Here is a 26687-nt window from a genome sequence, read left to right as displayed (position 1 = left end):
GAGCCCTCAGGTGCTACTTTATTTATTTATTTTTTTATTTATATATGAAATTTATTCTCAAATTGGTTTCCATACAACACCCAGTGCTCATCCCAAAAGGTGCCCTCCTCAATACCCATCACCCACCCTCTCCTCCCTCCCACCCCCTATCAACCCTTAGTTTGTTCTCAGTTCTCAACAGTCTCTTATGCTTTGGCTCTCTCACACTCTAACCTTTTTTTTTTTTTTTCCTTCCCCTCCCCCATGGGTTCCTGTTAAGTTTCTCAGGATCCACATAAGAGTGAAACCATATGGTATCTGTCTTTCTCTGTATGGCTTATTTCACTTAGCATCACACTCTCCAGTTCCATCCACGTTGCTACAAAAGGCCATATTTCATTTTTTCTCATTGCCACGTAGTATTCCATTGTGTATATAAACCACAATTTCTTTATCCATTCATCAGTGGATGGACATTTAGGCTCTTTCCATAATTTGGCTATTGTTGAGAGTGCTGCTATGAACATTGGGGTACAAGTGCCCCTATGCATCAGTACTCCTGTGTCCCTTGGATAAATTCCTAGCAGTGCTATTGCTGGGTCATAGGGTAGGTCTATTTTTAATTTTCTGAGGAACCTCCACACTGCTTTCCAGAGCGGCTGCACCAATTTGCATTCCCACCAACAGTGCAAGAGGGTTCCCGTTTCTCCACATCCTCTCCAGCATCCATAGTCTCCTGATTTGTTCATTTTGGCCACTCTGACTGGCGTGAGGTGATACCTGAGTGTGGTTTTGATTTGTATTTCCCTGATAAGGAGCGACGCTGAACATCTTTTCATGTCTCAGGTGCTACTTTAAGAACTAGTTCCGGTCTAGGGGCTCCCTGAGAGCCAAATGAAGGCAGTCACGATACTTGTATATGGAGAGACTTAAGCATTCAAGAGAAATTAAATTCCTACCAAGATGAGCTTTTATCTAAAATGCCATGGGGCGCCTGGGTGGCGCAGTCAGTTAAGCGTCCGACTTCAGCCAGGTCACGATCTCGCGGTCCGTGAGTCCGAGCCCCACGTCAGGCTCTGGGCTGATGGCTCGGAGCCTGGAGCCTGTTTCCGATTCTGTGTCTCCCTCTCTCTCTGCCCCTCCCCCGTTCATGCTCTGTCTCTCTCTGTCCCAAAAATAAATAAAAAACGTTGAAAAAAATTAAAAAAAATAAAATGCCAAAACAGAAAAGTAATGTTAAGCAAGCCATCCAAACAAATCAATGACATGGAAATACATGCATGCAAGGAGAAACAGATGGTGACAGAATCTGATGGAACTGGGGAGGTTTTAGGGAGGTGAAAGAACAAAGAACAAAGACACCATTAATTCCACCTTCAGCTCAGACATCTACACAATGGGGATAGAGGAGAAAAAGATCCCTAACTCATAAATTATATTACATAGTGTGTTTATTTGGTATTTTTGACATTAAACAGATAACACAAACATATAACTGTAAGAAGTGCCACAAAAGATGAACATAATGTGCTATAAGAGTATGTAACATAGGGAACATGGTTATATAGATTTCATATCGTAGCTATAAAACTAAATGTAGAAACAGAATGCAAAAGGCACTTAAAATACTAGTTTTGTTCTTTCCACTTCTAAAAATACCTGATGCTCTAGTGATGCCAGAAAAAATTTACAAAATATTACATATAATTTTTAAACCAAGTATAATACAACTAGTTATAAAAGAGATCATAACAGGATCTTTAGACTTTACATCTTATATTAAAATTTGGGGGGGGTGCCTGGGGGGCGCAGTCGGTTAAGCGGCTGACTTCAGCCAGGTCACGATCTCGCGGTTCGTGAGTTCGAGCCCCGCGTCAGGCTCTGGGCTGATGACTCGGAGCCTGGAGCCTGTTTCCGATTCTGTGTCTCCCTCTCTCTCTGCCCCTCCCCCGTTCATGCTCTGTCTCTCTCTGTCCCAAAAATAAATAAAAAATGTTGAAAAAAAAAAATTAGAAACTACAGTCGACTTAATTTAAAAAAAAAAAAAAAAATTTGGGAACAGAGCCAAGAAAGCATTCTTGCATGGCTAGTATTAATATCACTAGTCAAAATTAACAAAAATAACAACTACAACAAAAAACTCACAAAAGGTAACAGTTTAAGACTCACTCTTAGGGAAGTCATACTAACATCACTTTTTCAAATCGATTCAAGCATGTACTTATGAAACAGTAATATTATTAGGATAGCTTTAGAAAAATTAAGTTCTGTGCCTAAGTAATCCCATTCAGAAGGAAGGACAGAAGGAAGAAAGGAAAGCAGAACTGCCTGCCCACCGCAGATAGTACTTCTTGATCAAGGGATGTTTTCTTTTCCGTGGATTCCTCAAATAGGGTTAAGAGAGTTCAGTTCATTGGTTAACAACCAATCCTCAAGAGAATTTATAATGCATTGATTCAACCTGGTAAAACATAGGGCTTTATATTTCACATGTTACATTCTGATCATTAAAATACAAATCCTCCCCAGCTTTAAACTCTAAAAGGCTCACCATTACCTAAAAGATTAAGTACAATCCCCCAGGCATGGCATACAAATCCCTATGATCTACCTCTCCAGCCTCACTCACCTTCCATCTCTTTCTGCCTTAAAATTCATACTGTAAGGATAGCACTTGTATTATTTATAGTCCTTCCTTGCTTCTGCCATGCTATTTTATTATATCACTGCTCCTCTGTTCATACTGTTCCCTCTGGTTGGAACACACCCCTTCTCTTTTACCTGTCCTATTATTTATCCTTGAAGAGCTATTTCAATGGTCACTCCTCACTACACTTTTCCTAGTAACTCTAGTTGAGCAAAGTACTTTCCTCTGCTCCCACAGCCTCTCCTGTCACATCTCTAAAGTTCAACATTAAGAAAAGTTACATTTCTGCTTTTCGCTATGACAGATTAGGTAATAACCTACAGTCCAGCGGAGAACTAGAAAAGCTATTAACCACCACCACCACCACCACCACCACCACCACCACCACCACCACCACCACCACCTGTTTTGAAGTCATCAGAACTTCTAGGACCACCAGGCTTTGCAGATCTAAGATCCTGGATGTGAGGTACAGGTACGCTCAAATTTCAAAAGTCCATGTTATGTCACTTAGCTTTTACTGAAAATCTACATTAGTACATGAAAAACTCTGAAGAGAATTTTCACTTTTACGAAAAAAGGCAAAAAGTAAACACAGCATTCGGCACTTGTTTTGCAACAAGATGTTAAGGAGATGGTGATGGCACACCCAGAGCAGCAGATCGGTACTGCCAATCTCCTTTCCCCAGTACTATACTCAGTATCTCAGCATCAAGCCACCATGGCCTTGAACATTGTCTGTGAGCATCAGTACTATCTTGAGTTACTTTGTCCATCTGTTAGCAAGATGTCTCCTAAGGTATCAGAAAAGCCAAAGAGATGGTTTAGGAACACTCAAAAAATTTCCCTGATAAGTTAATGGTAATTGTTTCTTCACTTTACAACATTTCAGCTTACAAAAGTTTTCACAGGAGTGCTCTATTCACTTTTGAATATGGGGAAACCTTAAACGAGAGGAATCAATATTCTATAGTAGTTTTCCTTCAGGGCATCTGCCCCTCCTGTGAGTATGCCAAAAGACTGAGTATGGGCAAGGAAACCTACAGAGCTTTTGAGGCTTTTATAGGGCTAGAGACAAAATATGGAGACTTGAGGAGCCAAGAACCTAGAGGGACAGGGAGGGTCAGAGAACTAAATGTGACACTCAGTTGATTTCCCCCTTAATTTTGAAATTAAATTTTAAGTTTATTATTTATTTATTTTGAGAGAACTAGAGAGCACATGGGGGATAGGCAACAGAGGGAGAAAGAATCCCAAGCAGGCTCTGCACTAATAGTGCAGAGCCTGACATGGACCTGAACTCATGAACCATGAGATCGTGACCTGAGCAGAAACCAAAACAGGACTCTTAACTGAGCCACCCAGGAATCCCTTGAATGAAATTCTGAAGTTGGGAAGGATAGAGATGTAAGAAGCTAAGCAAAAGCCTCTGAAAAGGAAGAATGAGTTCAGCACCCTTCAGCAACCTCCCAAGTTCTCCGGTGGAATTCTTGGTTACACTCTAGGAGGGGGGTAAACCAGAGGCAGATGAAGCCATACCCAACTGCTGCCCAGACTTCAATCAGCACCATCTCTGACTGGGTTAAAGCGATTCATCTCCTACTCAGTTTGCCCACCAAAAAAAGACTGAACCCTTCTGTAACAAGAAAACATCTAGAGCCTTTACAATTTTTCATAATGTTCAGCATCCAATTAAAAATTATTGGGTATGCTATATAGTATAATGCTAAGCAAAGTCAGTCAGAGAAAGGCAAATACCATATGATTTCACTCATATGTGGAATTTAAGAAATGGAACAAACGAACAAAAGGGGAGAAAAAGAGAGAGACACACAAACCAAGAAATAGACTCTACTACAGACAACAAGTTGATGGTTGCCAGAGGGGAGGATGGTGGGGGGGAATGGGTGAAATAGGTGAAAGGGATTAAGAATACACTTATCTTGATGAGCACTGAGTAAGGAATAGATACACTGAATCACTATATTGTACATCTGGACTCTAATATAACACTGTATGTTAACAATACTGGAATTAAAATTAAAAACTTAATTAAGAAAAATTAAGGAGGTATGATAAAAGAACGAAGTGACCAAAAACCAAGAGAAAAAAGGGATTAACAACAAAAAGACCTAGATCTTTGAATTATCAGAAAAGGACTTAAGGGACACGTGGGTGGCTCAGTCAGCTGAACATCCAACTCTTGGTTTCAGTTCAGGGCATGATCTCGTGGTTCATGGGATAGGGCCCCACATCAGGCTCTGTGCTGACAGTGCAGAGCCTCTGCTTGGGATTCTCTCTCTTCCTCTCTCTCTGCCCCTCCCCTGCTCGTGCTCTCTTTCAAAATAAATAAATAAACATTTTTAAAAAAAGGAAAAAAGGACTTAACATACAAGAAAATAGAGGAAAAGCAGGAAAATAGATGAAAAAATGAAGAATTTCACTAGAAAAATGATACCTATAAAAAAATCCAAAAGGAAATTCTAGAACTAAAAAATATAGTAACTGAAATTAAGAACCCCATGAGGCAAATGAGACATGGTTGAACAACTACACTTCGAGGAAACCTTAATTTTAAATGTGTATCTTAAAATAGAAGAATCAATTTTTTAAGCATCTACTTCAAGATAAAGAACAGCAAATTACACAAAGGTAACAGAAGCAAGAAATGAAAAAAAGAGCAAAGAAAACACATGTGTGGGGTGCCTGGGTGGCTCAGGCATCCAACTCGACCTCAGCTCAGGTCTGGATGCCACAGTCTTGAGTTCAAGCCCCACACTGGGTTCTGTGCTGGGTGGGAAGCCTACTTAAAAAAAAAAAAAAAAAAGCAAATGTACAACAGGGAATATCAACAGAACTAAAAGACTAATCCACAGATCTCTAGAAACACTAATCAAAAAAAAAAGCACAAATCACTAAGTAAATGAAAAAAGAACATCATTATGAACTTTTTCAATGTTAAAAAGATATTATAGGGCTGCCTGGGTGGCTCAGCTGGTTGAGCGTCTGACTCTTGATTTACACTCAGGTCGTGATCTCATGGTTGTGAGATCAACTCACATGTGGGGGCTCTGTGCTGGGCATGGAGCCTGCTTACAATTCTCTCTCTCTCTCTCTCTCTCTCTCTCTCTCTCTCTCTCTCCCCCTCCCCTGCTCATGTGTGCACTCTCTCTACCTTTAAAAAAAAAGAAACATGATATTAAACAACTTTACACAAATAATTTGACAATTTAAATGAAATAAATGAATTCCTTGAAAAACACAATTTACAAAACTAAAATAAGATTTAAACGAAGACCTGATTAGTCTCACATTTACCAAAGAAATTGAATTATTTAATACTTTCCCACAAATAAATCTCTAGGCCCCCAGTGGAACCTGCCAACCTTTAAGAAAGAAATAACACCGACCTAAACAAATTGAGAGCATTTTTTTTTAAAAAAAGCAGGAACATTTCCCAATTCACTTTACAAAGCCAGCATACTTTATTATGAAAACCTGACAAAAGGCATTACAAACCAATCTTACCCATGAACATAAATGCAATATTCCTAAGCAAACTTAACAAAATCCAATGATGTAAAAAACCTTAATACCTATTTAGAAAAAAATCTCTTGACAAATTAAGGGAGATAATCTTCCCAATCTGATCAAGATGACCTAAAGAATATATAACAAATATTATACATAATGGTGAAATACTCAAAACTTTCCCCTCAAACTAAAACTGAGACAAAGATACTTGCTACTTATATTCAGTGGGATTCTGGAGGCCCTAGCTAATTCCATAAAACAAGAAAAATAAATAAGAAGTATTAAGAACTGGATAGGAAGAAACAAAACCATGATTATTTATAGTAAACATGTCTATGTATAATATACAAAAATACAAATGAGTCTGGGATGCCTGGGTGGCTCAGTTGCATAAGTGTCTGACTTTGGCTCAGGTCATGATCTCACGGTTTGTGAGTTCAAACCCCACCTTGGCCTCTGTGCTGACAGCTGGAGGCCTGGAACCTGCTTCGGATTCTGTGTCTCTCGCTCTCTCTCTGCCCCTCCCCAGCTCACGCGCTCTAGCTCTCTCTCAAAACTAATAAACATTAAAATTTTTTTAAATAAAAAAATACAAATCAGTCTGTAAGCTAATTTAGTATAATCAATATATAAAAAGCTATTTTATTTCCATATACGTGTACAGAAACAGCATATTAAAAAAATAAAAAATCTAAAATACCATTTGTAATAGCCTCACCAAGACTCAAATATCTAGAAATAAACCTAAACTACGAACCATTATTAAAAGAAACTTAGGACCAACTTTAATTTTTTTTTTTTTTTAACATTTATTCAGTTTTGAGAGACAGAGCGCAAGCAGAGGAAGTGGGGCTAGAGAGAGAGAGAGAGACAGAGAGAGAGACAGAGAGACAGAGAGAGAGAGACAGAATCTGAAGCAGGCTCCAGGCTCCGAGTTGTCAGCACACAGCCTGACAAGGGGCTCAAACTCATGAACCGTGAGACCATGCCCTGAGCCGAAGTCAGATGCTTTACGGACTGAGCCACCCAGGTGCCCCAGAGGACCAACTTTAAAGAACATGGAGAGATAGTCTATGTTCATGAAATGGAAGACTCATATTACAAAGAATTCTCCCCAAACTGACAGATTCAGTAACTGACTCCCCAAACTTTTTAATTGACCAGTGCATTTTAAAATATATTCAAAGAGCAAAGGGCTAAGAATAGCCAACACAATCTTGAGAAAAACACAAAGTTTATGCCACCAAACACTTATTATAATGCTATAATAACTAAGGCAATGCAGTATTTAAAGAGAGGGAGGGGCACCAGGGTGGCTCAGTTGGTTAAGTGTCCGACTTCGGCTCAGGTCATGATCTCACTGCTTGTGAGTTTGAGCCCTGCATTGGGCTTTGTGCTGACAGCTCAGAACCTGGAGCCTACTTCGGATTCGGTCTCCCTCTCTCTCTGCCCCTCCCCCCTCTCACCCTCTGTCTTTCTCTCTCAAATATAAATAAACATTTTAAAAAAATGTTTAAAAAAAAAAAGGCGGCTTTAAAAACAAGTTCAATAAGCCAACATGATGCTGCCAAAACTAAACTAAATTTAGGCTGCTTTAATGAAATTATCAAACCAAGATAAAGTAATAGTTTCACTTCATTGCTTATTATTAACTACAACTGAAAGATCACAACTTAAGAAACACACTAAAAAGAGTAGATCTTGAAAAAGAAACCATGGGGTGGTACGAGAGAAATCTTAATCAAAAAATGGTTAAAAAACAAGAGAGATGTCGCACAGTGAAGGAAACAATCAACAAAACTAAGAGGCAGCCTACAGAATGGGAGAAGATATTTGCAAATGACTATTGGAATAAAGGGTTAGTATCCAAAATCTAGAAAGAATTTACCAAACTCAACACCCAAAAAACAAATAATCTAGTGCAGAAATGGGCAGAAGACATGAACACTTTTTCAAAGAAGACATCCAGATGACTAACAGACACATGAAAAGATGCTCAGCCTCACTCGTCATCAGGGAAATACAAATCAAAACCACAATGAGATACCACCTCACACCTGTCAGAATGGCTAAAATGAACAACTCCGGAAACAACAGATGTTGGCAAGAATGCGGAGAAAGAGGAACATTTTTGCACTGCTACTTGGAACGCAAACTGGTGCAGCCACTATGGAGAACAGTATGGAGGTTCCTCAAAAAATTAAAAACAGACCTACCCTACGACCCAGCAATTGCACTACTAGGTATTTACCCGAAAGATACAAAAATGCTGATTTGAAGGGGCACATGCACTCTAATGTTTATAGCAGCACTATCAACAAAGTATGGAAAGAGCCCAAATGTCCATTAACTAATGAATGGATAAAGAAGATGTGGGGTGTGTGTACATATATGCATACAATGAAATATTACTCGCAATTAAAAAAATGAAATCTTGCCATTTGCAACAATGTGAATGCAACTAGCAAGTATTATGCTAAGCAAAATAAGTCAGAGAAAGACAAATATATGATTTCACTCCTATGTGGAATTTAAGAAACACAACAGATGAACATAAGGGAAGGGAAGCAAAAATAAGATAAAAACAGGGAGACAAACCATAAGAGACTATTAAATACAGAGAACAAACTAAGGGTCGCTGGAGGGGAGGTGGGTAGAGGAATAGGTTAAATGGGTGATGGGCACTAAGGAGGGCACTTTTAGTGATGAGCACTGGGTGTCATATGTAAGAGACGAGTCGCTGGGTTCTACTCCTAAAACCAAGACTACACTGTACGTTAACTAACTTGAATGAAAGAAAGAAAGAAAGAAAGAAAGAAAGAAAGAAAGAAAGAAAGAAAGAAAGAAAGAAAGAAAGAGAAAAAAAGAAAAAAAAAGGAAAAGAGATGACTTTTTGGGCTTAACACATTTTTGAATAGATAAAGGGCTACCACTTAAAACAAGGAAATTTATTCTGTATTGCTCCAGTGGACAAAACTAGAACCAGTAAGTGGCCACTAGAAAGAAGGAGTTTTCAGGTTCAATTTAGGAAAAACTTGACAATAATTTATAGTTTTTCCATAGTAGAATGAATAAAATATCCAAAACAGAGGATCACTTACCAGAGATGTTAGAAGGAGAACTTTTCTACTGTGTGGTTAGAGTAAATCAGTGATTCCCAAATCTAATTCATGTTAATAAAACTATAAAGCTTTTTAAAATACATATTTCCATAATTGCCACCACAAGCCCAAGAAGTCTGAGTGAGGCCTGGAATCTCTGTAAGACATCTCCTGGGTGACTCTGATACACTCAGAAGCCCAGTGGCTCAAGATCATGTATTGGAAACTACATAATTATATGGCCTTTGAAGATTCCTTAGAGTTTCAAACTTCTAATGAAAACCATCTTTATAGTAACAGCTTCAAGCACAGTTTTGTCTTTGCATATCAAAAGCACTTTAGCAAAATAAAGAATATCTGAAAGTGCATGTCACTTTGACCAGTCTTCAATTTTTCCCCCAAATTCATATAACAAAATTATCGTGTAATTGAACGTACTATTATGTAAAAGAACTTCTCTAACCTGAAATAATTACAAAGAAATGATAATATTCATTTAAAAGATGTTTACTACTATATCATATGCCAGTAAATGTTTACTACTATATGTCTATTATATGCCAGTAAATAAAATAACACAACCCTAGCCCAAAGGAACTCACAATCACATCATTAGGAAATAATATTGTGTGCTATAAGGGAAATAAAAAGTGCTGTAGAAGCACACACACAGGGAGTGATAGGTGTATAACATTCTCGTGTGACCACTCTGTTCTAAACTTGGGGATACGAGCTGCACATTAAAAGAGAACTGTAAGAGAGTGATCCAGAGGTAGAGTTTAGGTAGAGAAAGAAACATAAGGAAACTGAAGGAAAGACGCAAAGCAGAAAATTAAAATATTTTATTTTTCCATTTTTACCAGCACTTAAAAAAACATTAGAAAAGTTGGACAAAGTATGTATATGGCTTAACAACAAGACTGTTTCTTTTCTCCAAGAAATCAAGAAGGGAAAACATGATTAGAAGTAATCGTGGAAAGAGAAGTAAAAAAGCCAGTCCGTGAAGAGTGATAGAAGAAAATAAAAAAATTAGAACTAGAATACAGAAGTGTCTTTGGGGGTTACTATGGAAAGTGGCTCCAGCCCTTACAGCTCTTTCCTCTTATCCCTACCCTATTCCCTATCTCCATCAGAACAAGCCCATCCACATTTGAGAATTAACTTTGGCTTCTACTTGATGTTACTAAAAGCAAATCCTTAAGTATTCCCTCTTAGAAGTTTAATACTGTTCTATTCTCTGGTATTACCTCAGTAGTATTTACTAAGTCACCTATAGAAATAGGCCAGGTTAAGTGATAACATAGCAATATACTATAATCTTGGTAGAGTATCACCTTTAAAGACTATGTTGTAAAAGAATATTATTGTTGGTTACATGCTGACTCAAGGAGACGGCAGAAGAAGGAAGAAAGAAATGGTTCTAAAGCCAGGTGTATTTAAGCTTTGAGGCATACCAGAATGTCAGAACACAAGGACAGGAATTTCAGTTTTCTCACTGATGTATCTTCAATGCTTAGAAGTGCTCAGAATGTAACAGTTACTTAATGAACATTTACTGAATGACTGAATTCCCAAGTAATCTAAAAAAATCACACAAGATGGGGTGCCTAGGTGGCTCAGTTGGTTAAGAATCCGACTCTTGATCTCAGCTCAGGTCATGATCTCATGTTTCGTGGGATTGAGCCCCACATCGGACTCTGTGCTGATGGCGCAGAGCCTGCTTGGGATTCTGTCTCTCCCTCTCTCTTCCCCTTCCCAGCTTGCACTCTTTCGCTCTCTCTCAAAATAAATAAACTTTAAAAAAAAAAGTAATAAAAAAATTAAAAATCACACAAGTACATAAAAGTAAAAACTGAAAACAAAGTATAATGGGAAGAGAACTACCTCAGGTTCAAATTATAACTCTACTACTTATTAAAGTCTTGAGTCCTGGGGCGCCTGGGTGGCTCAGTCGGTTAAGCGTCCGATTTCGGCTCAGGTCATGAATCTCATAGTCCATGAGTTCGAGCCCTGCATCAGGCTCTGTGCTGACAGCTCACAGCCTGCAGCCTCCTTTGGATTCTGTGTCTCCCTCTCTCTCTGACCCTCCCCCATTCATGCTCTGTCTCTCTCTGTCTCAAAAATAAATAAACGTTAAAAATAATTTATAAAGTCTTGAGCAAAGGGACTATTACCTATTTCAAAGGATTAAATATGGTAACACACTCCAGTTAACTAATTTCAATCTGCTAAATGACAAATAAGTAACAATAAATGCAAAACATTTTTCATCAGCTTGTGACAAAGAATGACAGAAATAGGTTAGAATTAGAAGATGCATTTAGATTTCAAAAACCTACAAACAAAGGTTAACCTAAACCAACAAAGGAGGAACTCAGATATTTGCTATTCATTTACCTACACAGATCAAAAATTTCTTGGCCACTGTTCTTTATCCCAAGCACAATGCAAGATACTAGGGATAAAAAAGAGCTTATAAAATAAGCTTTGGAAGTGCATAAACTGAATAATTATTTGTTAAAAAAAAACATTAATAGGATTATATGTTAGAAGCATAAACATTTCTAAAAGAAAAGGCATATGGCTAATAGTAATTGAGTGGTAAGAAGCCTATCTCTCTAGAAGCATCCAACATTGGCATTATCTTAGTAGCTTACTTGAACCCCTTATAAATATTCAAGAAAGAAAGAACAATTTTTGTGTACTAAAGATAATTTCAGCTTCCATAGCTAACTATATACCTAGAAATAAAGAAGGCTTATTGGTGTTAGCACTGGGCTATAGTGAAAGAGAACAAATGTATCTTCTTAAAGCTGTAACTCAGATAACACAAACTAACAAAAAGTTCATTCTTGTTTCAGAATGAAACAAGAAGTTTCTTAAATAAAAAATAGAGCATATCCTTTAATAGTATGTATTTCTCCCATGCAGTGTCAAGACACCACTATATGAGAGTAGTACACTTATTTCTAAGTCATCTATCTAGAGTGAAGAGAAAAATCATTACCTGATTGGTAGGCATTTTCGGCACATTCACCTTCCACATCTGGGCTTCCCTAGAGATTGCCTTTTCCAACAGGAAAGACAATCTCTGGTTTTCCAAAGGCCCTGGAAACTTCATGATATCCTTTGGATCTGCCTGCCTCCCAGCTTGATGTAGCTACCTATAAAATCAAATATAAAACAATGCTTTTTCTTTAATTATAGAGTACATGTAGCATTGTACAAATCTGTTGTTCTTATTAAGCAATTCATAAAACAAAATAAGAATGTTACAAGGCAGTATAGGATTTCATAGGTCTTTAAAATACATTAAAATGTTACAATAATTATGTTACCTAAACATATTCACTTTTAATATGAAACCCAGTAGTAAAGACAATAAAAACATGGACATAAAATTGATAGAACCTATAGACTCTGAAGAAAATATATTATTACATCTCAAATTGTGCCAACAAATTTTAAGTCATTGGATTTTCATACTAGTAATTCTTAGAAGTAGTTATCCCAAATATTCCTCTTAAAAATCTAATCAGATAAAGGTTACTAACCTTTTCTTTCATTAAAAAAAAATGAAATCCATAGCATTATATCCCACTCATTCCCATATAATCAGTATGAAATCGTCTTTATTTGTGCTTCCAATACAGTGTCCGCTAACTAAACACAGAACTATTTATATTAGAATTAAATGAAGTTAAAATATAATTCCTCAGTCACTACTGCCCCATTTCAAATGCTCAATAGCCACATGTAGTTTGTGGATACTGCATCAGATAGTGCAGAAAAGGAACATCTGTATCACTGCAGAAAGTTCTACTAGAGAGTGATCATCTAGAAAACTCAACGATAAAGTGACGGGCACCCTAAAATGAGCAAGTCTAAAGAGCAACAGTCCAGATCAGTGCAGTGCAACTGAAAGTCCAGGAGAAAGGTCTTTAAGTTTTTTTTAAAAAAATAATAGAATAAAATAAAGAAAGAAAAGAAAAAGAAACTAGAGACTGAGATGTACAACCATGCTTAGAAAATTGGATTGAGGGGTGCCTACGTGGGCTCAGCTGGTTAAGTATCTGACTTGATTTCAGCTCAGGTCACTATCTCAAGGTTTGTGAGATCAAGCACAACCCCACCGCCCCCAACCCCACCCCAAGTGCTGACAGCACAGAGCCTACTTGGGATTCTCTCTCTCTGCCCTTCCCCCACTCACACTCTGTCCTTTTGTCTCTCTCAAAATAAAAAAAAATTGGACTGAGAAGCTAAAATGTGGCAAGACTCAACTAGATTTGATAAAAGCTAAGGAAATGAAAGGGTAATTAATATCAGAAAAAAAGATTATGCAAGAAGGCAAACGTAATAATATCGACATGTACATAACAATAATAATGAATATACTAAATAGGGACTTTATCAAACGGATAAAACTGCACTGAGAAGATGAGAGGTATTACAAGGTAAAACGAGAGCCACCCCTTTACATGTCACAGTAGGAAAACTATTAATACCTAAAACTGAAATATCAAAAAAACGGTAGGGCAAGTTATTTGAAAATATCTTAAATAACAAGAGAAACAGATAAGTGCTCAGAGATTCACCTCAAGAAAGTGAGAAAAGGGTGAGAATGTCCAGAAGCAGGAGACTGCGGTTCTTCATTATAAACCTCATATAACTATTTCATTTTTCAACTGTGTATATTATGTATGCGCTTCAAATTTATGGGATTAAAAAAAAATTTAAATGCCTAGAATTGACATGAAAATTTGTTTTAAATAAAATTAAAAATTTTTTAAAACAAATAAACTTATTCAATTTCCATGCCACCCTTATCCTCAACTCCAGGTACTCTTTCCTCTAATTTAAATCCAAGTTAGTTTACAGCATAGTAATGGTTTTAAGAAAATTAAGTGACTCATCACTTACATATAACACCCAGTGCTCATCCCTAAAAGTGCCCTCGTTAATGTCCATCACCCATTTAGCCCATCCCCCCAATCAACTCCCCTCCAGCAACCCTCAGTTTATTCTCTGTAATTAGGAGTCTCTTGTGGTTTGCCTCCCTGTTTTTCTTACTTTTCCTTCCCTTTTCCTATTTTCATGTTTCATTTCTTAAATTCCACATAGGAGTGAAATCTTATTTGTCTTTCTCTTATTTTGCTTAGCATAATACACTCTAGTTCCATCCACACTGTTGCAAATGGCAAGATTCCATTTTTTTTTTTTTAACTGCTGAGTAATATTCTGTTGTATATATATATACCACATCTTCTTTATCCATTCATCAGTTGATGGACATTTGGGCTCTTTCCATACTTTGTTGATAGTACTGCTATAAACATTGGGGTGCATGTGCCCCTTCAAATCAGCATTTTTGTATCCTTTGGATAAATACCTGGCAGTGCAATTGCTGGGTCATAGGGTAGTTTCTGTTTTTTGGGTATTTTTGAGAAACTATTTTCCAGAGTGTCTGCACCAGTATGCATTCCCACCAACAGTGCAAAAGTGTTCCCCTTTCTCTGCATCCTCGTCAACATGTTATTTCCAGAGTTGTTCATTTTAGCCATTTTGACAGGTGTGAGGTGGTATCTCATTGTGGTTTTGATTTGTATTTCCCTGATGACGAAGTGAGGTTGAGCATCTTTTCATGTGTCCGTTAGTCATCTGGATGTCTTCTTTGAAAAAGTGTCTGTTCATGTCTTCTGCCCATTTCTTCACTAGATTATTTGTTTTTTGGGTGTTGAGTTTGGTAAATTATTCCTAGGTTTTGGATACTAACCCTTTATCCAATAGTCATTTGCAAATATCATCTCCCATTCTGTAGGCTGCCTCTTAGTTTTGTTGTTTTTTTCACTGTGCAGCTTTTTATCTTGATGAGGTCCCAATGGTTCATTTTTGCTTTTGTTTTCCTTGCCTCTGAGACATGTCTAGTAAGAAGTTGTCACAGTGAAGTCAAAGAGGTTATTACCTGTGTCCTCCTCTAGAATTTTGATCGTTTCTTGTCTTACATTTAGGCCTTTCATACATTTTGACTTTATTTCGTGTACAGTGTAAGAAAGTGGTCATTCTTCTGCACATTACTGTCCAGTTTTCCCAACAACACTTGCTTTTTTTTCCATTGGATATTCTTTCCTGCGGTGTCAAAGATTAGTTGGCCACACATTTGTGGTTCCATTTCTGGGTTCTGTATTCTGTTCCATTGATCCATGTGTCTGTTTTTGTGCCAGTACCAGGTTCTATCCCTTCCCACTATACCTCCTATGAAATAATAAACAATAGGATAATGAAATGATACCTACCAATATTACCTTTTTATCACTCATAGAACCCTGATAAAACTGGGACTCAACCAAAGGCTGGTTTCAATCCTTGGGGCAAAAAACAAAAACCACCAAGAAGCAAAACGAACAAACCCAAATCTAATCTTTCACAAGCCAATCCTTCAAATGTTTGAAAGCGGCTACCATGCCCACCAACTCATCTTTTTCATAGCTGTAAAACTGTTCAAGGTTTCCTCACATGACATGATTTTTGTTCTTCTAAATTAGCACCAGTTTCAGTATTGATACAGTCTAAGATCATTAGCTATTTTTTTTGGAGTCTGCATCACACTATCAATTCAGATAGAATTTATGGTCAACTAAAACTCTTAAGACTTACTAAGGTACACTCAGGCAAATTCTCTTCACCTGCCCCACTCCATTGTGCGTGCAGTTTTGGTGCCCTTTTTTTGAAGGTAGACGGGACCTTGTTCAGGACCATAAATATACTCTTTCTTTTTAAAAAAATCATCTTGAAGGAGAGTCACCTTATTAGATTCTAACTATTGTTACATTACGCTGAGGTGTTCTGAGATTCCAATTTTGTTGCCTTGGTAGTTTTCCCAGATTCTCTAAAATTAGATGAACAAAGTCACTATAATTTCATCTGAAGCAGATATAAATATTAACCTTGGAAATGGAGTATAAGCTAGATGACCATCTGTTAAGAGATATTTAGAAAAAACACCTATATTAGTTGGAGATTAAACTTCATTGGTTCTAAGGCTTTTTCTTTACCATTTTAGTACATAATTAACTCTTGTCGAAAGTTACCTGTTTCATTCTATTAGCTACACCCAACAGGGTGGCTCACCAGGATCCCCCAACTTTCTCAACATTCTCCAATGGCTAGCTGCCCCTGTGATTACTCTTCCCTCAAAATGTTTGCTTTGAAAATTACTTTTAAATCGGATGAATAGGGGACAGAGATGCATGCACAGCATCAAATCATGTAAAGAAGAGTAACATCAGATTCAAGAGATTCCTGTTCTTCAATCTTCTACAGTTAAGATTCTAAGTAAGACTTTCAAATATTTAGATTTGAAATTTAACAATTTCAAACAATTCGGCTCTTTCCATACTTTGTTGATAGTACTGCTATAAACATTGGGGTGCATGTGCCCCTTCAAATCAGCATTTTTGTATCCTTTGGATAAATACCTGGCAGTGCAATTGCTGGGTCATAGGGTAGTTTCTGTTTTTTGGGTATTTTTGAGAAACTATTTTCCAATTGTTTAAAAACAATTTAACAACTGTTTTTAAAACAAAGGAATCTGGGTCAAAGAAGAAATCATGAGGGAAATTAGAAAATACTTCAAGATGAATGAAAAAGAAAACCTAATATGCCAAAACTTATAGGGTGCAAGTGGAGCAAACTATACCAAAAGCAAATCAGAAAAAATATGAGCAGAAATTAATGAAGGAATAGAGAAATAGAGAAAAATCAATGAAACCAAAAGTTGGTTCTTTGAAAAGATCAACAAAATTGGCAAACCTTTAGCTACACCAACCAAGAAAAAACAGAAAGGTTAAAGTACTAAAATCAGGAATAAAGAAAAGACATTACCACCTATGCTGTAGAAATAAAAGGTATTATAAAGAAATTTTATGAATTGTTTGCAAATAAATTGGACAATTTGCATGAAATGGACAAGCACCTAGAACCACAGATTATCAAAACGGACTTCAAAAGAAACAGAAAAAGCTGAACAGCCATACAAGAAACTGATTCAATAAACAAACAATTGTCAAAGAAAAGCCTATGCCCAAGTGGCTTACTAGTGAATTCTACCAAACATCTGCAGAAAAATTTTAAAAATTCTTCACAAACTCCTCCAAAAAGTAAAGAGCATTTCTCAACTTACTTTATAAGGCCAGTGAAGCAAAGACAACAGCACTAGAAAACTATTGATGAACATCTATTCTTTTTTTAATTTTTAATTTTCATTTATTTTTGAGAGAGAGAGACAGGCAGAGAGCAAGCAGGGGAGGGGCACAGAGAGAGGGAGACACAGAATTCGAAGCAGGCTCCAGGCTCTGAGCTATCAGCACAGAGCCCAACGCAGGGCTCGAACCCATGAACCATGAGATCATGACCTGAGTTGAAGTCAGACGTCTAAGCGACTGAGCCATCCAGGTGCCCCATGAACATCTCTTCTAAATGCAGATGTGGAATTCCTTAACAAAATACTAGCAAAAAAATAAATAAATAAATAAATAAAAGACTATACACCGTAATCAAGTGGGATTTAGCCCAGGAATGCAAAGTTGCTTTAACATTCAGGAAATCAATTTATGTAATACACCATATGAAAATGAGTAAATAAAGGAACCATTCTTTGCTCACACTAGGGGAATGTAACAAAAAATAAAGAGTTAAAACTTCCTTTATCTTTCAAAAATAAGACATAAATAATCCAAGTGAAAGAAAAAAGCATGGAGGACACTTGCAGAAATATTCCAGATCAGAGGCTACAGAAAAATGGAAGTTCAATATCTGACCGTAGACTCAATCCTGTACTGGGAAGATAAACTGCTAAAAGTCATTACTGGGTCAACTGACATAATGGGAACAGACAAATTAAAGTAGATGTTATCAATGTTAAGGTCACCTGGGTGGCTCAGTTGGGTTGAGCTCAGGTCATGATCTCACGGTTGGGAGTTTAGCCTCATGCCAGGCTCTGTGCTGACAGCTCAGAGCCTGGACCCTATTTGGATTCTGTCTCTCTGCTCCTCATGCTCTCTCCTCTCAAAAAGTAAACATTTTAAAAAGATTTTTTAAAAATGTTATCAATGTTAAACTTACTAATGATAACTTTACTGCAATTCTATAAGAGAATATTCCTATTTTTTGGGAAATACACAGTAAAATACTTAGGAGTAAAGGGCCATAATGCATGCAACATATATATGCGACAAAGAAAGAGAGGATAAATGATAAAACAAGTGGGGTGATATATTAATGATAGATGAATCTAGGAATAGGGTTTCTTTTTGAAATTACTCTCAAGTTAAGAATGTTGGAAAACCTCCCTCCCCCCCCAACAGAAGACAAGTTATGGAAGTATTTATATTACCAGGACACCTTTTAGATTCCTTTTTTAAGATTCTAGTAAGACAAATAATGGTACAGTGAAGAAAACATTAACTTGAGTTTTGTTTCTCTGATAATGCACAAGTTTGTTTTCTGATGTGTAAAATAGATTAAGTTAGATGAATAATGAAACCTGCTGAAGAATAAAATACAGGGGCGCCTGGATGGCTTAGGTCGTTGAGCATCCAACTTCGGCTCAGGTCATGATCTCACTGCTCATGAGTTCAAGCCCCATGTCCCGTCGGTGCTGACAGCTCAGAGCCTGGATGGAGCCTGCTTCGGATTCTGTGTCTCCCTCTCTCCCTGCCCCTCACTTATGCTCTCTCCTTCTCAAAAATAAACATTAAAAAAAATTTTTTTTTTTTAAAATACAAACACTTAAAATATAATTTTACTGTTTGAAATACTAGAACTTTATGGTTATATATATCTTATTATTTTATGCCATTAGTTACATCCAAAACTTTGAATGCTCAGACAGCTAGAAGTCTCTAGGAACTAAGAAACAAAAAGATTGTTTTGGTTGGCATATTCCATACACTTCTAACTTTACAGTAGTTTCACATTTCTCCTGCCATTCTTTCAATTACCACTGCTGCTTCTTTCTCCATGTTTATCAAATAACTTAATGTATGAGTGAATAGTTTATAAAATGCCTACTGTACAGTATAAACTAAATTACAAATCTACATACAGAGCCTCCTGCTCTTCTAAGAAAACGTGCTGCACAGGGCTGGATAAACAACAGAAACTTTATTAATACAGAATTCTTATATTTATTGTCACCATAACACCAACTCCATTAAAATAATTCTGTACTGATGCTGACTTCTGGAACTAAGTTCCTATTCTAAAAAGAGGGATTTTAATGTGACCATCTTGACTTTATGTTCCTAACCTAATAATGAACTGCAGGTACTTGTAATTCCAAAACAGCCTGCTGTTTGCTTCCCTAGCTCCATGCCTTTCCACACACTGGTCTTTCAACCTGAAATGTCCTTCTCTAGCTGGCACTTCCCTTTCTACGGAGCTGTCATTTGCACAGGTCTGTAAATAGTACCCTGCCTTCTCACATCTGTACTTGGACATAATCCTACTTTTGAATTTATCTGCTCTGTGATAGACCTGTCTCTCCTACTAACCCTGAGTTCTTTGATAGCAAACACTCCAGAGTTTAGCACTATGCCTAATAAATAGCTTATGCTTAAGTTCTGAATAAGAAAAAGCAATCAGTGCTTACGACTCAGCCAGGTATTGTTCAAAGTATTACACCATATGAACTCATTTAATCCTTATACAACCTAACAAAGTTGGTATTATTATTACACCCATTTTTAAAGATGAAGAAACGTACAGAAAGGTACCTTTCGTTTTTAAAGTATTTTACAATCGGAATAAAACGTGTACACGCTCTCAGCTTCCAGTCTTCACCAAAAACCTTCGTAGAGCTCCATTCTAACCTACTAGGAGTCACACTGTCGCTTAAACCCAGTTATCGGTCGCTGCAAATCATCGCTACCGTGCCTTCCCCACACATGCTGATTCTAACTAGTCTGCTCTACATCAGTAGTAAGAAATTTATCCCAGTCCAGAAGTTCAGAATCTCCCATCCTTCTGGTTCCAAATCTGCAAATCTAAACCCTGTTCATTCTTCATTATTTGTCCACTACCTTCTATCTCATCTACCACAAATCACGTGGAAAAAGCAGAAGCAGATAATCCTATCGTTAATGTTTTCAACAAATGCATTTTTCGGTAAATTAGAGACTCTACAACATAGGCTGTACGGGCCAGAATTCTGGCCACCCGGCTCTAGCTGTCACCTACAGGGTAAATTACTTCATCCTGTGGACCCTCAGTTTTCCTCTTGGATAAACTAAGGCTCCCGAACTACCTGCCTCACCACGAGTCCTTTTGAGGCTTCAGTGAGCTGCAAACTGCTTTGAACAATGCCGTCAGATAAAAAGGTTCAACAAGTGTTATTTATTAACATCATACCCTGCTCCTCAAACGGAGGCGCTCTCCACTGAGAGAATAAAAAAGCTGAAGACTTGAGCTTGACATTCAGAGGCCTTCAGTGACTCCATTCTACCTCCCCAGGAACACCTTCCACTACTTTGCTACCCAACTCTCAACCCTTGCCCAAATGACCTGCAATGGAACCTCGAGCTCAAGAGGGGGCCGTTCTGTCCTCTTTTCAAAATTTCGGGGACTTCAACCCCGCCTTTCTATCTCACCTCCTTTCCAATTTCCCCCACCCACTCACACCCGGGGTAACATTCCCCTCCCGCGAGTGCCCGCAGTACTGGCCGTTCAACGGATCTTTTGGCATTCATTCCGCTTTGCAATGTCAATTATCTTCCTTTGGCTCCCGCAGTAGTGTTGAAGTCTAAGGGTGGGGGTGTGTCTCCTTCTTTGTGTGTTACACAGGCTCGAGGTGCCCAGTGCACCAAAGTAGACAATTTGCTGCTGCTACAAAAAAGTTACTCGCTGACAAAAAACTAGCCCGAAAGGGAACACAGCAGAACCGTTTACAAACTGGGCAGGTGCTGAACCGTTCTGGCGTGGAGAGGGCGGAGTGGGGGGTGGTCGCGAAGGTTTCCTTTGGAGGGGGAGGCGGGGGCCGGGCCTCAGCCGCGGAGCGCGGCTCCCGGAGCTTCCCTTCAGGTGGCACGGGGTGGAGGGGCAATGGGGGGGGGGGGCGCGAGCGCGGGGCGCGGAGACGCGAGTCCCCCCCCCCCCCGCCCCCTCACCTTCTCCTCCTCTTCCTCCTCCTCCTCCTCCTCCCCGGCGGAGCTGTAGGCCTCACAGTGGTGACGCGGGGTCATCCGGGGGCCCGTTACCACCCCATTTTCCTCAGCGCGCGTCGGCGGGGCGCGCGGGACGAGGACCGGACCGACTGAGGAGGGAGAAGAGGGGGAACCGGGCCGGGGGAGCGCGGGCGCTGGCGATCGAGCGGGACGCACGGCTGTGGCCGGTGGGTCAGCGAATTAGTTCCATGACTTCCCCGGACCTGAGGCTGCCGCGGCCACCGCCGGTCCCACTCCTCCAACCGCCGCCGCTAGTGCCCGGGTGGGGAGGGGGTTCCCTCTCGCCATAGGGCGGCGGGGGCCGGGGAGAGGCGGGGGGTGAGACCGGCTCTGCCCCTGCCCGGGGGAAGCGCCTCCGAGGGGAAATGGTGAAAAGGGGGGAAGGGGAGAAAAAGGAAAAAAAAGGGGAAGGGGGGGAAAATAAGAAAAAGCGAGACAGAGGCGCTGCCGCGTCCGCTCGCGGGGAAGGCTGGGGAGGGAGGGGAGGGAAGGAAGAAGTGCCGGTTCCTCGGCTCCGCCCTCGCGGACCGATTCCTAGACTTGCTCACTCCCTGTAAACAAGGCTAAACTGGTCTCGTGCCCTGTCGTTTTTCCTCTCCGCCGCCTTCCTCGTCCTACGAACGTACAGAGGAGCCCGGCAAAAAAAAAGCTGAGCTGTTGGAGACGGGAGGGAGAAGTCTTTAGCACTGGGGTGGAAGAAAGGAAGACGTTTTCTGTGTGCTAAGGGAGGTCAAAAGTGCACGGACTCATTTTCCTTGGAGAAGCGGAAGGGCACATCATCAGCTTCACAGTGACGTAAGCGCTCTCCACTCGCTGGCAGAGGCGTGCGGTGGCCGGAGAGTGCGCTGTGCGCATGCGCCCCGGGGAAGAAAGAAGCGGCTGAGAGCTCCGCTTGGGGGGTGGGGTTTTGTCTGGATGCTCTTCTGGACGACCCCAGAGCCACCTGATTTTATCCAACCTAATAGGTCTCTAGAGCTTGTAAGAAGGGTTTATTGGGAAGGGGCTGGTACTCTGTTGTGTAAAGATCTTGCATTCTTTGTTGACCTCGCAAAAAAGTGTCTGACAATTACGTATAAGTAGAATTGCGGTTTTTCTCTGTGGCGCATAGTGGATGGAGGTAGATTCTCAAGGGCTTTAGAAATCTGGCAATTCAGAGGTTCATATCCATAAGCACCTTCTTGGGTGCTAAAGTCGTCTTTTACAACCGTAAATTATACTCCTGATGGTGGGGAACCTTCTTGGTAATGCGCCAAGGGCATTCTATACGCTTAACCAACACATCTGAGTATTTGAGTAGGTTTTATTACCAGGTCTTTAATGAGTGTGTGGGGACATATAAATGTGTTTTATTTGAGGTTCTTTTATTCACCTATGATAATTTTGGGCTCATCTTTTAGTTGCTGCAATTATAGAAAGAATATGTGAAATTACAAAAAGGAAAAAAAAGCCCTCAAAGTCAACTATTTACAGGAGTAGCTCCTATTTTTTATAGGCCTATTTTACCAGTCATTGACAAAAATTATATTGAGCATATTCAGCACTTAGACTCAGTGCTAAGGTCTAGCAAACTGGAAGTAACCAAGACAGAAATAGCTCCTGCCTTCATGGAGTGTACAATCCAAACAGGATAAACATTAATCTGATTATCACTATCTAAAATTACTCAGTACATTTTTACCCAAAGATTACAAAACACTAATTTGAAGGGATATATGCACCCATGTGTTTATTGCAGCATTATTTACAATAGCCAAACTGGAAGCAGCCCACCTGTCCATTGATAGGTGAGTGGGTAAAGAAGATGTAGTATACATATATATATATATATATATATATATATATATATATATATAATGGAGTATTATGCAGCCATAAAAAGTGAACTTGCCATTTACAACAACATAGTTGGATTTATGGAGTATAATGCTAAGTGAAATAAGCTAATGAGAGAAAGACATATATCCCTCATGTGGTATTTAAGATACTAAACAGCTAACAAAAAAAGACAAACCAAAAACAGACTCAGCTATAAGAACAAACAAATGAGTTACCAGAGGGAGGTGGGGGGGGGGGGGATGGGGGAAATAGGTGAAGGGGATTAATAGTACACTTAACTGGGTGAGCACTGAGTAATACATAGAATTGTTGAATATATTATACACCAGAAACTGATATAACACTGTATGTTAACTACACTGGAATAAAATAAAATGAAATGAAGAATAAAATTACCCAGTATATTGAGTTGTATACATGTAGATGTATTCCCACCCTAAAATACAAGATCTAGGATGACAGGGATCTTGCATATTTTGTTTCATCCTGTGTCCCTGTCCCTTTAATAACCTCTCAATATTTGATTACTAGAAAATTACCAGATTCAAAAGTATTAAGATGGAAAATTGCAGACTGCAGTGGAAACACTTAACCTTAGCCTAGTTAGGGATATCAGAGAAGGTTTCTCTGAGGAAGTGACATTTAAGATGAGACTTGAAACCACTAGGCAAAGAAGTGGGGAAAAAGTGATACAGGCAGATGAAACAACACGTACAAAGGGTCTGAAGCTGAGATGTTCTAAAAATCTCTGAAAGGTAGTACATATAGCTGTCTTGAGAATTGAGGGGGAGAGAACTGAGGACCACAGGTCCATAGGACAGAGCAGAGAATGGGAAGCCCAGGAAGGATTTTAAGTGGGTTGTATCCTGCTTTTTTTGCACTTCATGTGGCCTTTTCCCATATTACTATGTGGCTTTCCTTCTACATGGCAAACATTTTTCTGCAGAATACTTTTGAGAGTGTAACACTTCTGCATAATACCTTTGGGAGCGCAGCATAATTACATTGTTGGACCATGATTTTCACTCCTGTAAGAATCATTATAAATTTTACTTCTAGATCTGTAGCCAGGAAAAATGAGAACATGCCCAAGCAAAAACTTGTTCATGGGGAGCACCTGGCAGGCTCAGTCAATAGGGCATGCAACCCTTGATCTCAGGGTTGTGAGTTCAAGCCCCACGTTGGATGTAGAGATTACTATAAAAATAAAATTTTTAATTAAAAAAACACCTGTCCATGAATATTCATAACAGTATTATTCATAATAGCCAAAAAAGTAAAGTATCACAAGTGTCCACCAACTGATAAATGTATAGATTAAACGTGGTACATCTAAACAATGGGATATTTGGCCATAAAAAAGGAGGTACTGATATATGATGTAACATGGATAATCCTTGAAAACATATGTTGTCTTTTGTGCCTGGTTTCTTTCACTTAGTGTAATGACTCCATTTATATGAAATGTCCAGAATAGGAAAATCTATAGAGGCATAAAGGATTAGTGTTGCTTAGCACTGGTTGCAAAGATGGAATTGGGAGACGATAGCCAAAGGATGTTGGGTTTCTTTTTGAGGAAAATGTTCTAAAAATTGATTGTGATGATGGTTGCACAACTCCAAATATACTTAAAACTATTGAATTGTACATTTAATTGAATGGAATGAAATGTGAATTATGTATCAATAATGCAGTTGTCAAAAAAAATGAAAGCAACAAAAAGAATCCAATTAACATCTTCATTTGTGACCTTTTTTGGGTTATTACTGGGTCCAATAGTACTTACAGCTTCATGGCTTTTGATGAATACCAATTTGCCAGGCCATTTGGCAGAGGGGTTAAACCAATTAAAATGTAACTGGGAACATTTAAGAGCTTCTACTTCATTATGTACTTAACCCTTTTGAACTTTATGTTTATTAAAACTGTCTGTCTGTCAGAGTGCCAGTGACAATTTAATCTACAATACTATAAACGGAATTTCAAGTAATTTATAGGTGGTAAGAACAAGTTTCAGTTGTCCCAACAAAAACTATCAACTTTCTTCTACCCTGTTCACCCATAAGACCTTGCAATCAACATCTCTATTTTCTTAATAATTGTGAAATTGCTTTTACAATGAGTATAGTTGTAAAAAAGGAAAGCCTTCGAAGTTCCCTTAGAAAAGAAATAAGGCATATGAAGTAAATATATTAATATCTATGTATTGGCAAGAAATTCATCGTTTTTCATTTTTTTCAGTCTTTTTAGAAATGTTTCCCTTTTGTCCTAATAGTAAAAATAAATATCTTTCCATATGGCACTTGAAAATAATGATAACTAAAATACATTGATTACTTACTATGTACAGGCAGTGCACTCATGTTGCATTCTCTCATTTTTATTCCCACAGCACTCCTCCTCCTCGATAGTAGGTATTTTTTGTTGTCCCCATTTTACAGAAGATAAGGAGGTAAAGTAAATCTGCAGGCGTGAAGAGGCATAGCCAGGATTCAGACCTAGGATGTCTAACTCTGGAGCCTGGTGTGCTTCCAATTACTACCCTTTCCTGCCTCACCCTGTGGATATTTCTGGCCTACATTAACTCTTTGAACAAAAATACTAACCCTCTGGTTATTTTTGTCTTGCCTTTAATCTTAGAACACATAATTTTTTTTTAAGTTTTTAGTTAGCAGTTTATATTTGTATTTCTAGAGAGTTGATTTCTGCTTGAAAAGGGGTTATTAAATTTTCTTAGACCTGTTTTAGTTCATGACTGGAATATTGAATCTTGAAATAATAAACCTGCCTTGCTCCAAATGCAGAGTGGTAGAGTAGGGAAACACCTGAGAAACAGTGTTACTGTCATAAGAAAGGCTCTGTTCGGAAATGCAAAATAGTGTAAAGTGAGACAACTGAAGGGAATCAAGTTGATGAGCAGAAAATGGTTTGCCATCCTTAATCTTTAAAGAAAAATAATTAGAAGTACACGGCTTACATTTTTATGAGTATAGAAGACAGGCTATTAAATCTTTAATGACAGAAATTTCTGGTCTCCTTTGTCTTAAATGAAACTTTTAGGATAATGTTCCCAGCAGAAGATTTATGAAGGTACTGTCTTGAAGGAGAAATACTGAGGCCTACAGGAACCAAGGAAATGATTTATTTCCACTATAACCACTTATCTTTAGCATCTGCTTACACTTAAGGATCCTTTTTACAGCTTCCAAAATATGTTTTCATTAATCACTATGGTGACAGAATGTAAGAGGAATAAACCTCCCAAATAGACATCAAGAGAAATCAAATAATATAAAGACCTCCTACTTACTAGTAAGTGGGGAGAAAGGGCTCAGACAAAACAAGTCGAAAATTCAAAAATAGGAAGCCACA

The 26687-nt window shown here is 38.5% G+C and overlaps 1 protein-coding gene across 2 annotated transcripts in view; it reads right to left on the bottom strand.

The window, feature by feature from the left end:
* CCNI (cyclin I) overlaps positions 1-21978 on the bottom strand; it is a 36938-nt gene extending 14960 nt beyond the window's left edge. The window contains exons 1-2 of one of the 2 annotated variants that reach the window (XM_025921445.2): positions 21423-21978; positions 12269-12425 (exon numbers count right to left, since the gene is read on the bottom strand). In XM_025921445.2, coding sequence (XP_025777230.1) covers positions 12269-12382 — 114 coding nt within the window. In that variant the 5' untranslated portion in view covers positions 12383-12425; positions 21423-21978. The remainder of the gene's footprint in view (positions 1-12268; positions 12426-21422) is intronic. The other variant, XM_025921446.2, reaches the window with a different exon arrangement.
* Positions 21979-26687: the final 4709 nt, after the last annotated feature.

Source organism: Puma concolor, chromosome B1, assembly GCF_028749965.1.
Source record: "Puma concolor isolate L17-30 chromosome B1, mPumCon1.1.hap2, whole genome shotgun sequence".
NCBI classification, from domain to species: Eukaryota; Metazoa; Chordata; class Mammalia; order Carnivora; family Felidae; genus Puma; species Puma concolor.
Note: the sequence above shows the minus strand (reverse complement) of the source record. Positions and strands in the feature narration are given on the sequence as shown.